The sequence below is a fragment of the Oncorhynchus kisutch genome, linkage group LG1 (genome assembly GCF_002021735.2).
Source record: "Oncorhynchus kisutch isolate 150728-3 linkage group LG1, Okis_V2, whole genome shotgun sequence".
NCBI lineage: Eukaryota > Metazoa > Chordata > Actinopteri > Salmoniformes > Salmonidae > Oncorhynchus > Oncorhynchus kisutch.
Window position 1 is genome coordinate 57,057,937 of NC_034174.2, and position 14,892 is coordinate 57,072,828.

Genomic DNA, 14,892 nt, shown 5'->3' on the forward strand with positions numbered 1-14,892 from the left:
CTCCGGTTGGAACTTTATTGAAGCTATATGTTAAAAACATCCTAATGATTGATTCTGTACTTAGTTTGAAATGTTTCTTCGACCTGTAATATAACTTTTTGAAGTTTTTGTCCAACGTAACGCTGACCAGAATGAGCGTTTGGATATGTATACCAAACGCACTAACAAAAGAAGGTATTTGGACATAATCGAACAAAACAAACATTTATTGTGGACCTGGGATTCCTGATGTAGATCAAAGGGAATATTTATCATGTAATTTCTTGTTTATGTTGACGCCAACATGGCGGCTATTGTGACTAATTATTCTGAGCGCCGTCTCAGATTATTGCATGGTTTGCTTATTCCGCAAAGTTTTTTTGAAATCAGACACAGCGGTTGCATTAAGGAGAGGTATATCTGTAATTCCATGTGTATAAGTTGAATTATCGTCTACATTTATGATGAGTATTTCTCTTGAATGATGTGGCTATGCAAAATCACTGGATGTTTTTGGAACTAGTGAATGTAAAGCGCCAATGTAAACTCATATTTTGATAAATATGAACTTTATCAAACAAAACATACATGTATTGGTTAACATGAAGTCCTATGAGTGTCATCTGATGACGATCATCAAAGGTTAGTGATTCATTTGATCTCTATTTGTGGTTTTTGTGACTCCTCTCTTTGGCTGGAAAAATGGCTGTGTTTTTCTGTGGCTATGTGGTGACCTAACAGTCATTTGTGGTGCTTTTGATGTAAAGCATATTTAAAATGGTATGAGATACATGTATGTTTGAGGAATTTTAATTATGAGATTCTTGTTTTGAAATTGGCGCCCTGCACTTTCACTGGCTGTTGTCATATCGCTCCCGTTAACGGGAGTTAACAAACTATAGTTTTGGCAAGTCGGTTGGGACATCTACTTTATGCATGACAGGTAATTTTTACCACAATTGTTTACAGACAGATTAATTCACTTAAATCACAATTCCAGTGGGTCAGAAGTTTACATGCACTAAGTTGACTGTGCCTTTAAATACAGTGCCTTGCGAAAGTATTCGGCCCCCTTGAACTTTGCGACCCTTTGCCACATTTCAGGCTTCAAACAAACATATAAAACTGTATTTTTTTGTGAAGAATCAACAACAAGTGGGACACAATCATGAAGTGGAACGACATTTATTGGATATTTCAAACTTTTTTAACAAATCAGAAACTGAAAAATTGGGCGTGCAAAATTATTCAGCCCCTTTACTTTCAGTGCAGCAAACTCTCTCCAGAAGTTCAGTGAGGATCTCTGAATGATCCAATGTTGACCTAAATGACTAATGAAGATAAATACAATCCACCTGTGTGTAATCAAGTCTCCGTATAAATGCACCTGCACTGTGATAGTCTCAGAGGTCCGTTAAAAGCGCAGAGAGCATCATAAAGAACAAGGAACACACCAGGCAGGTCCGAGATACTGTTGTGAAGAAGTTTAAAGCCGGATTTGGATACAACAAGATTTCCCAAGCTTTAAACATCCCAAGGAGCACTGTGCAGGCGATAATATTGAAATGGGAGTATCAGACCACTGAAAATCTACCAAGACCTGGCCGTCCCTCTAAACTTTCAGCTCATACAAGGAGAAGACTGATCAGAGATGCAGCCAAGAGGCCCATGATCACTCTGGATGAACTGCAGAGATCTACAGCTGAGGTGGGAGACTCTGTCCATAGGACAACAATCAGTCGTATATTGCACAAATCTGGCCTTTATGGAAGAGTGGCAAGAAGAAAGCCATTTCTTAAAGATATCCATAAAAAGTGTCGTTTAAAGTTTGCCACAAGCCACCTGGGAGACACACCAAACATGTGGAAGAAGGTGCTCTGGTCAGATGAAACCAAAATGTAACTTTTTGGCAACAATGCAAAACGTTATGTTTGGCGTAAAAGCAACACAGCTCATCACCCTGAACACACCATCCCCACTGTCAAACATGGTGGTGCCAGCATCATGGTTTGGGCCTGCTTTTCTTCAGCAGGGACAGGGAAGATGGTTAAAATTGATGGTAAGATGGATGGAGCCAAATACAGGACCATTCTGGAAGAGAACCTGATGGAGTCTGCAAAAGACCTGAGACTGGGACGGAGATTTGTCTTCCAACAAGACAATGATCCAAAACATAAAGCAAAATCTACAATGGAATGGTTCAAAAATAAACATATCCAGGTGTTAGAATGGCCAAGTCAAAGTTCAGACCTAAATCCAATCGAGAATCTGTGGAAAGAACTGAAACTGCTGTTCACAAATGCTCTCCATCCAACCTCACTGAGCTCGAGCTGTTTTGCAAGGAGGAATGGGAAAAACTTTCAGTCTCTCGATGTGCAAAACTGATAGAGACATACCCCAAGCGACTTACAGCTGTAATCGCAGCAAAAGGTGGCGCTACAAAGTATTAATTTAAGGGGGCTGAATAATTTTCCACACCCAATGTTTCAGTTTTTGTTAAAAAAGTTTGAAATATCCAATAAATGTCGTTCCACTTCATGATTGTGTCCCACTTGTTGTTGATTCTTCACAAAAAAATACAGTTTTATATCTTTATGTTTGAAGCCTGAAATGTGGCAAAAGGTCGCAAAGTTCAAGGGGGCCGAATACTTTCGCAAGGCACTGTAGCTTGGAAAATTCCAGAAAATGATGTCATGGCGTTAGAAGCTTCTGATAGGCTAATTGACATCATTTGAGTCAATTGGAGGTGTACCTGTGGATATATTTCACGGCCTACCTTCAAACTCAGTCCCCCTTTGCTTGACATCATGGGAAAATCAAAAGTAATCAGCCAAGACATATATTTTTTTTTTGCCCTCCACAAGTCCGTTTCATCCCTGGGAGCAATTTCCAAATGCCTGAAGGTACAACGTTCATCTGTACAAACAATAGTACGCAAGTATAAACACCATGTGACCATGCAGCCGTCATACCGCTCAAGAAGGAGTTCTGCGTTCTGTCTCCCAGAGATGAACGTATCTTGGTGTGAAAAGTGCAAATCAATCCCAGAACAGCAGCAAACGACCTTGTGAAGATGCTGTAGGAAACAGTTACAAAAGTATCTATATCCACAGTAAAAGGAGTTCTATGTCGACATAACCTGAAAGGCTGATCAGCAAGGAAGAAGCCACTGCTCCAGAACTGCCATAAAAAAAGCCAGACTACGGTTTGCAACTGCACATGGGGACAAATATCATACTTGTTGGAGTAATGTCCTCTGGTCTGATGAAACAAAAATAGAACTGTTTGGCCATAATGACCATCGTTATGTTTGGATGGAAAATAGGGAGGCTTGCCTGCCGAAGAACACAATCCCAACCGTGAAGCACGGGGGTGGCAGCATCATGTTGTGGGGGTGCTTTGCTGCAGGAGGGACAGGTGCACAAAATAGATGGCATCATGAGGGAGGTAAAAATTTGGATATATTGAAGCAACATCTCAAGACATCAGTTAAAGCTTAGTCGCAAATGGGTCTTCCGAATGGACAATGACCCCAAGCATACTTCCAAAGTTGTGGAAAAAGGTCTTAAGGACAACAAAGTCAAGGTATTGGAGTGGCCATCACAAAGCCTTGACCTTAATCCCATCGAAAATTTGTGGGCAGAACTGAAAAAGCATGTGCGAGCAAGGAGGCCTACAATCCTGAGTCGGTTACACCAGCTCTGACAGGAAGAATGGGCCAAAATTCACCCAACTTATTGTGGGAAGCTTGTGGAAGGCTACCTGAAACGTTTGACCCAAGTTAAACAATTTAAAGGCAATGTTACCAAATACTAATTTGAGTGCATGTTAACTTCTGACACACTGGGAATGTGATGAAATTAAAATCAGCTGAAATAAATCACTACTATATTATAATATATTATTAATTAACTAAAACTCCTTGCAAAAGTGTTTGATTATATTATTAGTAGTGATTTATTATATATTATATTATTATATATTCTGATATTTCCAATTCTTAAAATAAAGTGGTGATCCTAATTGACCTAAGACAGGGAATTTTACTAGGATTACATGTCAGGAATGGTGAAAAACTGAGTTTAAATGTATTTGGCTAAGGTTTATGTAAACTTCTGACTTCAACTGTAGGTGTTCTTGAGTCCATCAACCAGGCATTGACCCCACTCCTAGAAATCACAAATGCTCTGTCTGGTGAGTCTTATGTCAGTGTGTCTTACCTGAAGCCAGTACTACACCTATTCAATACAGAGGACACGAAACCTGATGAGGAAACAGAGCTCACCCAAACCATCAAAACAATAGTCATGGACTATCTGAATGAGAAATATGATGACCTAGCCACAGATGACCTCCTGGACATTGCCTCGTTGGTCGACCCTTGATTTAAAACACATTACATCAAAGAGGAGGTGGTGGGCCACATAAAAGCAAGAGCTGTCTCAGAGATGATCAATGAGGGACATGAAAACCCAAGCCCAGCACAGGGAGATGTTACTGCTGCTTCACCACAACTGACAGCTAAAAAGAGAAAGTAACTGGGCAGTAAAAAAATAAAATCCATGCTCCACCACCACAGGTCTTACTGAAATCCAGCTGGTAGAAAAGGAACTCAGCTGCTACCTTCTGTCTCCTGATGCTGACAGTGAAATCAATCCACTGGACTGGTGGAAGATCCACCAAAAAAAGCTTTCCCAAAGTCAGCCACCTGGCAAAGTGCTACCTGGGCATTCCTGCGACCAGCTCCCCCCGAGAGTGTGTTTTTAGCACAGGTGACAACATAGTGACCTGCCATAGGGCAGATTTAAAGCCAGAAACCATAGACAGACTTGTCTTTCTTGCTTGTAACTTCTAAGACAACAACTACCCCAACTTCAACTGTTATGTGCCATTTGGCTAACAGTTTATGCATATTTTTTTATTTATTATTCATAACTTTTAAGGGTTTACAGTTAAATGTTATTTGTCTGACAATAAGAAACATTAAAGCCTTTGGTTTGTTCAGGCATTCTTGAGTCTGAAGCGGATATGCACCTTTTAAACATTATTTGTTTAATATCGTGATAATTATCATTATCGAATGAAAAATGTTATTTATTTGCCATTTCGTCCATTCCTACTTTTACGTCAATTACAGCTTGCTACCTTTGAAAAGTGGGTTGACAAGGTCTTTCCTGTTGGAGCATAGCAGGGCATTTCCAAACACCAAGTCCAAGCAGCAGAGCAGGAGGTGGTATGAGTTCACCAAGTCATCGCCAATCATACGGAAATTTCCTACAATCGGGGAGTAGATTATGTCACTAATAGGTGGGCTGAATGCATTGGGTTAAATTAAACAGAATTTCCCACAATGGTTAAAACATGCTAAAGAAAACTGATTACATTTCCTAGCTTACCTTTAGTGTACACAAACAGGGTCCAGCAGAATTTGAATACATCGCTGACGTGACAGGGCAGGCGCCTAACATAGTGAGAGGGGAGATAGGGTTTCCGTTATGAGATGTCATAGGTAGCATTTCATGCAATCGTCTGAAACATGCAATTAATATTTCAAAAGTGATGAGATCTTTGGTAAAGAGAGAGTGACTGACAGACAGCGAGCGAGCCCCCGACAGAGACAGCGAGCGAGCGCCCGACAGAGACAGCGAGCGAGCGCCCGACAGAGCCAGCGAGCGAGCGCCCGACAGAGAAAGCGAGCGAGCGCCCGACAGAGAAAGCGAGCGAGCGCCCGACAGAGAAAGCGAGCGAGCGCCCGACAGAGAAAGCGAGCGAGTGCCCGACAGATGGCGAGCGAGTGCCCGACAGACGGCGAGCGAGCGCCCGACAGACGGCGAGCGAGCGCCCGACAGACAAAGACTGCGAGAGAGCGAGTGCCCGACAGAGAAAGCGAGCGATCGCCCGACAGACAAAGACTGCGAGAGAGCGAGCGCCCAACAGACAGACAGAGACAGCGAGCGAGCCCCCGACAGAGACAGCGAGCGAGCGCCCCGACAGAGAGCGAGCGCCCGACAGAGACAGCGAGCGAGCGCCCGACAGAGACAGCGAGCGCCCGACAGAGCCAGCGAGCGAGCGCCCGACAGAGAAAGCGAGCGATCGCCCGACAGAGAAAGCGAGCGATCGCCCGACAGAGAAAGCGAGCGCCCGACAGACAGAGACTGCGAGCGAGCGCCCGACAGAAAGCGAGCGATCGCCTGACAGAGAAAGCGAGCGCCCGACAGACAGACTGCGAGAGAGCGAGCGCCCGACAGACAGTGAGCGAGCGACAGAGACAATGCCCGACAGAGAAAGCGAGCGACAGAGACAATGCCCGACAGAGAAAGCGAGCGATCGCCCGACAGACAGAGACAGCGAGCGAGCGCCCGACAGAGACAGCGAGCGAGCGCCCGACAGAGACAGCGAGCGAGCGCCCGACAGAGACAGCGAGCGAGCGCCCGACAGAGACAGCGAGCGAGCGCCCGACAGAGACAGCGAGCGAGCGCCCGACAGAGACAGCGAGCGAGCGCCCGACAGAGAAAGCGAGCGCCCGACAGACAAAGACTGCGAGCGCCCGACAGACAAAGACTGCGAGAGAGCGAGTGCCCGACAGAGAAAGCGAGCGATCGCCCGACAGACAAAGACTGCGAGAGAGTGAGCGCCCGACAGACAGAGACTGCGAGAGAGCGAGCGCCCAACAGACAGACAGAGACTGCGAGCGAGTGCCCGACAGAGAAAGCGAGCGATCGCGCGCCCGACAGAGAAAGCGAGCGATCGCCCGCCCGACAGACAGACAGACAGACAGAGACAGCGAGCGAGCGCCCGACAGACAGAGACAGAGACTGCGAGCGCCCGACAGAAAGCGAGCGATCGCCTGACAGAGAAAGCGAGCGCCCGACAGACAGAGACTGCGAGAGAGCGAGCGCCCGACAGACAGTGAGCGAGCGACAGAGACAGCGCCCGACAGAGAAAGCGAGCGATCGCCCGACAGACAAAGACTGCGAGAGAGCGAGCGCCCAACAGACAGACAGAGACTGCGAGCGAGCGCCCGACAGAGACTGCGAGCGAGCGCCCGACAGAGAAAGCGAGCGATCGCCCGCCCGACAGAGACAGCGAGCGAGCGCCCGCCCGACAGAGACAGCGAGCGAGCGCCCGACAGAGACAGCGAGCGCCCGCCCGACAGAGACAGCGAGCGAGCGCCCGCCCGAGACAGCGAGCGAGCGCCCGACAGAGACAGCGAGCGAGCACCCGACAGAGACAGCGAGCGAGCGCCCGACAGAGACAGCGAGCGAGCGCCCGACAGAGACAGCGAGCGAGCGCCCGACAGAGACTGCGAGCGAGTGCCCGACAGAGAAAGCGAGCGATCGCGCGCCCGACAGAGAAAGCGAGCGATCGCGCGCCCGACAGAGAAAGCGAGCGATCGCCCGCCCGACAGACAGACAGACAGAGACAGCGAGCGAGCGCCCGACAGACAGAGACAGCGAGCGAGCGCCCGACAGACAGAGACAGCGAGCGAGCGCCCGACAGACAGAGACAGCGAGCGAGCGCCCGACAGACAGAGACAGCGAGCGAGCGCCCGACAGACTGAGACAGCGAGCGAGCGCCCGACAGACAGAGACAGCGAGCGAGCGCCCGACAGACAGAGACTGAGAGCGAGCGCCCAACAGACAGACAGAGACTGCGAGCGAGCGCCCGACAGAGAAAGCGAGCGAGCGCCCGACAGAGAAAGCGAGCGATCGCCCGACAGAGAAAGCGAGCGATCGCCCGACAGAGAAAGCGAGCGAGCGCCCGACAGAGAAAGCGAGCGAGCGCCCGACAGAGAAAGCGAGCGAGCGCCCGACAGAGAAAGCGAGCGAGCGCCCGACCGACAGAGACAGCGAGCGAGCGCCCGACAGAGACAGCGAGCGAGCGCCCGACAGAGACAGCGAGCGAGCGCCCGACAGAGACAGCGAGCGAGCGCCCGCCCGAGACAGCGAGCGAGCGCCCGACAGAGACAGCGAGCGAGCGCCCGACAGAGACAGCGAGCGAGCGCCCGACAGAGACAGCGAGCGAGCGCCCGACAGAGACAGCGAGCGAGCGCCCGACAGAGACAGCGAGCGAGCGCCCGACAGAGACAGCGAGCGAGCGCCCGACAGAGAAAGCGAGCGAGCGCCCGACAGACAAAGACTGCGAGAGAGCGAGTGCCCGACAGAGAAAGCGAGCGATCGCCCGACAGACAAAGACTGCGAGAGAGTGAGCGCCGGACAGACAGAGACTGCGAGAGAGCGAGCGCCCAACAGACAGACAGAGACTGCGAGCGAGTGCCCGACAGAGAAAGCGAGCGATCGCGCGCCCGACAGAGAAAGCGAGCGATCGCGCGCCCGACAGAGAAAGCGAGCGATCGCCCGCCCGACAGACAGACAGAGACTGCGAGAGAGCGAGCGCCCAACAGACAGACAGAGACTGCGAGCGAGTGCCCGACAGAGAAAGCGAGCGATCGCGCGCCCGACAGAGAAAGCGAGCGATCGCGCGCCCGACAGAGAAAGCGAGCGATCGCCCGCCCGACAGACAGACAGAGACAGCGAGCGAGCGCCCGACAGACAGAGACAGCGAGCGAGCGCCCGACAGACAGAGACAGCGAGCGAGCGCCCGACAGACAGAGACAGCGAGCGAGCGCCCGACAGACAGAGACTGAGAGCGAGCGCCCAACAGACAGACAGAGACTGCGAGCGAGCGCCCGACAGAGAAAGCGAGCGAGCGCCCGACAGAGAAAGCGAGCGATTGCCGACAGAGAAAGCGAGCGATTGCCCGACAGAGAAAGCGAGCGATTGCCCGACAGAGAAAGCGAGCGAGCGCCCGACAGAGAAAGCGAGCGAGCGCCCGACAGAGAAAGCGAGCGAGCGCCCGACAGAGAAAGCGAGCGAGCGCCCGACAGAGAAAGCGAGCGAGCGCTCGCTCTCTCGCTGTCTCTGTCGGGCGCTCGCTCTCTCGCTGTCTCTGTCGGGCGCTCGCTCTCTCGCTGTCTCTGTCGGGCGCTCGCTCACTTTCTCTGTCGGGCGCTCGCTCGCTTTCGCTGTCGGGCTCGCAAAATGGAACAGTTTATTTAAACTAATTATTTAAGGCTTGCTTTATTTTAGAACTAAAATAAGAGGCAGACAGACAGAGCGGGCCAGACAAACAGAGAGACAGAGGGAAAGAGAAGGACAGACGGAGGCAGAAAAAGGAAATGGGGCTAGAGAGGGAGCGAGGTGTAGGCCTATACCTGTGTTTTCTGCTTCTAGGCTGTCGTGGGGGCTCCCCTTGAGGATCCTGGAACATGTCCATGAATATGGGCTCAAACTTCCGAAAGATCACAGTTGACACTTCAAAGGTTCTCTCCAGGCGGCCCATGCGATTCCGAAATTCCTGAGATAAGTTGGACATATCCGACCATTTCTTCATCTTGTTGAAGAACTGAATCAAACTGAAACCAATGTATGAAATAAATTACATTAACTTATGGAAGTTATGGAAAGAATCATAGTGCACATAAGTGCCATCAAAGTATTCATACCCTTGACTTATTAGACATTTTGTTGTGTTAAAGCCTGAATTAAAAATGGATTACATTGGGGGGGGGGGGGGGGGGGGTCTCACCCATCTAAACACAATAACCCATAATGACCAAGTGAAAACATGTTTTTAAAAATGTTTGCAAATTTATTTAAATTAAATATAGAAATATCCCATTAGATACGGATTCAATACTGGTTAGAATGACCTTTGGCAGTGATTACAGCTGTGAGTCTTTCTAGGTAAGTCTCTCTAAAAAGCTTTTCACACATGGATTGTACTGTTAGGTTCTAATTTTTCAGAGTAAACAACCTCACAGACACTCGATATGCTTAACCAAGTTTAATTCTTCCCAAAGGGTCGACACACCTGTATTCAGACAAAAAAATTATAATAATAATAATTTCACAAGCACTAATATGTAACCCTTTCTCCTAGGCTGTGTCTCCTCCTCCACCACAACTAAACAGCCAATGCATCTCTGCTGCTAGACAGAACCTTAGTGATACCCGTTCTTCCTCACTTCATCTAACCTGACCTCTAACCCAAAGTACTCACTCCTCCCCAACTTAAGGCTGTCATGGTTATTGATACCAGACTCTCTCTCTTCTCCTCCCAGAAGATCCCTGATGGATAACAAAATATCCTGACAATGTAAACGTTATACATTACCCTCTATCCCTCAGTGACATTGTTAGTTTCTAAGATCTCCACCCGTCTCCCCTTATCAAATGCCTGCCACATGTACTCGCTTCCCTGCACTCAACACATTCCTAGCTTAGTTGCACACACTATATACTTTCCTCCAATAACCCTTAACCTCTGGTGTAGACCCTCTAAACCTAAGATCTCCATCAGTGACATGACTAAGTATATCTTAATATTCTCAGAACCCAACAGTAAAAAATGTGTCCATTATTTTCTCAATTCAAGCCCTTTCAAATTGCTTGATGATCCTTGCTAGACAACAATTTAAGTCTTGACATAGATTTAAGCAAATTTAAGTCAAAACTAACTCGGCCACATTCATTGTCTTCTTGGTAAGCAACTCCAGTGTAGATTTGGCCTTGTGTTGTAGGTTATTGTCCTGCTGAAAAGTGAATTAAATCACCAAGTGTCTGGTGGAAAGCAGACAACCAGGTTATCCGCTAGGATTTTGACTGTGCTTAGTTCCATTCAGTTTATTTCTTATCCTGAAACTCCCCAGTCCTTAACGATTACTAGCATACCCATTACATTATTTAGTCATGTGTTGTATTAAATTTGACCCAAACATAACACTTTGTAATCAGTATTTAAAAAAGGTAATTGCTTACCCACATGTTTTGCAGTATAACTTTAGTGAGTTGATGCAAACAGGATGCAAGTTCTAGAATTTTTGTATTATGTATTTTGGATTAACTACAAAGTTCTCCTATCAGGGCCATAAAACGCTTAACTGTTTCAAAGTCACCATTGGCCTCGTGGTGAAATCCACGAGCGGTTTCCTTCCTCTCCGTCAACCTGAGTTAGGAAGGATGCCTGTATCTCTGTAGTGATTGGGTGTATTGATACACCATCCAAAGTTTAAAAACCAATAGGTGTCATTATTTGCGAGGCATTGGAAATCCTCCCTGGTCTTTGTGGTTGAATCTGTGTTTGAAATTCCCTGCTCGGCTGAGGGACCTTACAAATAATTGTGTGCACGGTACAGACATACAAAAAGTAATGCTAAACACTATTATTGCACTGAGTCCATGCAACATATGACTTGTTAAGCAAATGTTGATTCCTGAACTTATTTTGGCTTGCCATAACAAAAATGGGTTGACTCAATACATGTTTTATTAGTTTGTAAAAAGTTAAAAGGTGTGAATACTTTCTGACGGCACTGTAAATTGTGGGAGGTTTGGGGACCAAGCCTCTTATCACTGACCTCAGTTTTGACGTCCTGAGTATTCGAGTCAGGGACACACAGTTGCCTTCCATCACCCCCTTACCCACAGTGGGTGTGGAACCCTTTCTGCAGGCTGCATAGAGAGAGCAGGCTAGCCAATGAACTACTTCCCCCTGAAAGAAAGACAAGTCAGAAGTGTATGGAAAATGACAGTAAGTCACAGTGCGTTATGCTACACCGTATATCGGGGTATTTCAAAACACAGACGGTATGATTTTCAGTACGGTAAAAAAGTATGAATATACACAAATTTGGAGGGTTGGGGGCAACCACAGCCAGAAGGGTCTGCAGGGGTGCGTGCCACATCACTACTTATAACTATTTTAACCCTTCTACAAGTTCAGCAGCCCCGCAGAAATCAAATCAACATTTTAAAAAATCCCCATCAATCTGTCTATTTAAGCTAGATATATATATATTTTTTTGCATGGGCTGTCTCAATCCACCACATCCACACATGTTTGTCAGACCATGAGACACACACACACACCCCCCCACCCAAAAAAAAGAAAGAAAACGTCTTCTCACAATAAGAGCTGTGGCGCGCAAACAGTTTGGCCTAGAAACTATTATGACCCTTATGTGGAAAGATGACACGAACAAGAAGGCATTCTCTGTTTTGCTCTACTACTCCCAAAATCACCACGGGACTCGTCTGAAGTCGGTACAGCATCTTCTGCCAACTTTGGTCTGTAGCTTCCGAACAGTTGGGTCATTTCAGTGTGTAGACCACTCTGTGGAAAGGTGAGTTTCAAACACGTTTTGTTCTAGGACACCCACAAGCCTCCCCTGAAGGGCCAACGTTAACGTGATAATTGTCATCAACAACCGCTGAATTGCATAGCGCCACATTCAAACAATATTACAAAAAATATTTATATTCATGAAATCACAAGTGCAATATAGCAAAACACAGCTTAGCCTATTGTTAATCCACCTGTAGTGTCAGATTTTGAAAATATGCTTTACAGCGAAAGCAATCCAATCGTTTGTGTAAGTTTATCGATCGATCGCTCGACAAAACATTATGTACACCTAGCATCAAGTAGCTTTGGTCACGAAAAACATAAAAGCAATCAAATGAATAGTTTACCTTTGATGATCTTCGGATGTTTTCACTCACGAGACTCCCAGTTACACAATAACTGTTCCTTTTGTTCCATAAAGATTATTTTTATATCCAAAATACCTCCGTTTGTTTGGAGCGTTATGTTCAGAAATCCACAGGAAAGAGCAGTCACGACAGCGCAGACAAATTCCAAATAGTATCCGTAATGTCCACAGAAACATGTCAAAGTTTTTTTTATAATCATTCCCCAGGTTGTTTTTAAAATATATAATCGATAATATATCAACCGCAACTGTCTTTTTCAGTCGGAGAGGGAAAGGCAATGGCTGCCCAAATTCAGTTATGCATACAAAACGCTGCTGGCACCCGGCCATACAATGACGCAATGGTATCTTTCTCGCTCATTTTTTTAAATAAAAGCCTGAAACTATGTCTAAAGACTGTTGACACCTTGAGGAAGCGATAGGAAAAGGAATCTGGTTGATACCCCTTTAAATGGAGCAAAGGCAGGCTATGGAACATGGAGTTTTCAAAATAGAAGCCACTTCCTGGTTTGATTTTCCTCAGGGTTTCACCTGAAATATCAGTTCTGTTATACTCACAGATAATATTAGACCGTTTTGGAAACTTTAGAGTGTTTTCTATCCAATACTAATAATACTATGCATATATTAGCAACTGAGACTGAGGAGCAGGCAGTTTGGGCACCTTATTCATCCAAGCTACTCAATACTGCCCCACAGCCATAAGAAGTTAAGGTATTGGGGAGGTATTGAGTAGCTTGGGTGAATAAGGTGCCCAGAGTCAACTGCCTACTACTCAGGCCCAGAAGCTAAGATATGCATATTAATTTGGGTAGAAAATACTCAGAAGTTTTTAACTGCTTGAATGATGTCTGTGAGTAGAACAGAATTCATATGGCAGGGAAAAACCTGAGAAAAAAATCCACCCAGGAAGTGGGAAATCTGAGGTTTGTAGTTTTAACTCTTTGCCTATCTAAGATAGTGTAAATTTGGTCCGATTGCACTTCCTAAGGCTTCCACTAGATGTCAACAGTCTTTAGAACCTTGTTTCAGGCTTCTACTGTGAAGGGGGAGTGAATGAGAGCTGTTTCAGGTGTCTGGCAGAAGGCCATGAGCTGGTCACGCGCGTGGCCGTGAGCGCGACCTGCGTTCCATTGCATTTCTAAAGACAAAGGAATTGTCGGGTTGGAACATTATTGAAGATTTATGTTAAAAACATCCTAAAGATTGATTCTATACATCGTATGACATGTTTCTACAAACTGTAACGGAACTTTTTGACTTTTCGTGTGGACCTAGTGCTCGCGCCTCATGAATCGGTAGGATCAAGAAGTTAACTTCTTGATCCTACCGCTACCGGATCCGGTAGCGTAACTACACCCTCAGGCTCATTACCATAACGCAACGTTAACGATTTCTCAAAATCGCAAATGAAATGAAATAAATATGCCTGCTCTCAAGCTTAGCCTTTTCTTAACAACACTGTCATCTCAGATTTTCAAAATATGCTTTTGAACCATAGAAAATCAATCATTTGTGTAAGAGTGTTGATGGCTACCGTAGCATTTAGCGTAGCATTTAGCACATAACATTTTCACAAAAACCAGCAAAGTAATCAAATAAAATAATTTACCTTTGAAGAACTTCAGATGTTTCAATGAGGAGACTCTGTTACATAGCAGATGTCCAGTTTTTCCTGAAAGATTCTTTGTGTAGGACAAATCGCTCCGTTTTGTTACTACACATTTGGCTACCGAAACGAAACGAAAATTCAGTCACCAAAACGTCAAACTTTTTTCCGAATTAACTCCATAATATCGACCGAAACATGGCAAACGTTGTTTGAATCAATCCTCAAGGTGTTTTTTCACATATCTCTTCATTGATATGCCGTTCGTGGAAGCATGGTTTTTCTCTGAATCACATGGAAAAATACCAGCACCTGAGTTTTGCGCATCAATTTCCACGCAGGACACCGTGCGGGACACTTGGAAAATGTAGTCTCTTAATAATCTTCTCTTAGTAATCTTCCAATGATATGCCTGCAAATACGTCACAATGCTCCAGACCCCTTGGGGAAACGATAGAAAGGGTAGGCTCATTCCTGTCCCATTCACAGCCATATAAGGAGATGATGCAAATCGGTGCCTCAGAAATCCTGTTCATTTCCTGGTTGCAGAAACATCTTGGTTTCGCCTGTAGCATGAGTTCTGGGGCACTCACAGTGAAAATATTTTCAGTTCTGGGAACGTCAGAGTGTCTTCTTTCCAAAGCTACCAATTCCATGCATAGTCGAGCATCTTTTTGTGACGATATATTGCGCTTAAAATGGGAACGTCTTTTTATCCAAAAATGAAATAGCGCCCCCGTAGGCTTAAGAG

General features: G+C 46.3%; 1 protein-coding gene across 2 annotated transcripts in view; it reads right to left on the reverse strand.

Annotated features, from left to right (window-relative positions):
• Nucleotides 1-14,892, reverse strand: part of rbl1 (retinoblastoma-like 1 (p107)) — a 49,043-nt gene that overhangs the window by 25,620 nt on the left and 8,531 nt on the right. For both annotated transcript variants that reach the window (XM_031827392.1, XM_020483246.2), the window contains exons 2-5: nucleotides 11,399-11,532; nucleotides 9,194-9,394; nucleotides 5,376-5,440; nucleotides 5,125-5,253 (exon numbers count right to left, since the gene is read on the reverse strand). In XM_031827392.1, the coding sequence (XP_031683252.1) occupies nucleotides 5,125-5,253; nucleotides 5,376-5,440; nucleotides 9,194-9,394; nucleotides 11,399-11,532 (529 nt within the window). The remainder of the gene's footprint in view (nucleotides 1-5,124; nucleotides 5,254-5,375; nucleotides 5,441-9,193; nucleotides 9,395-11,398; nucleotides 11,533-14,892) is intronic.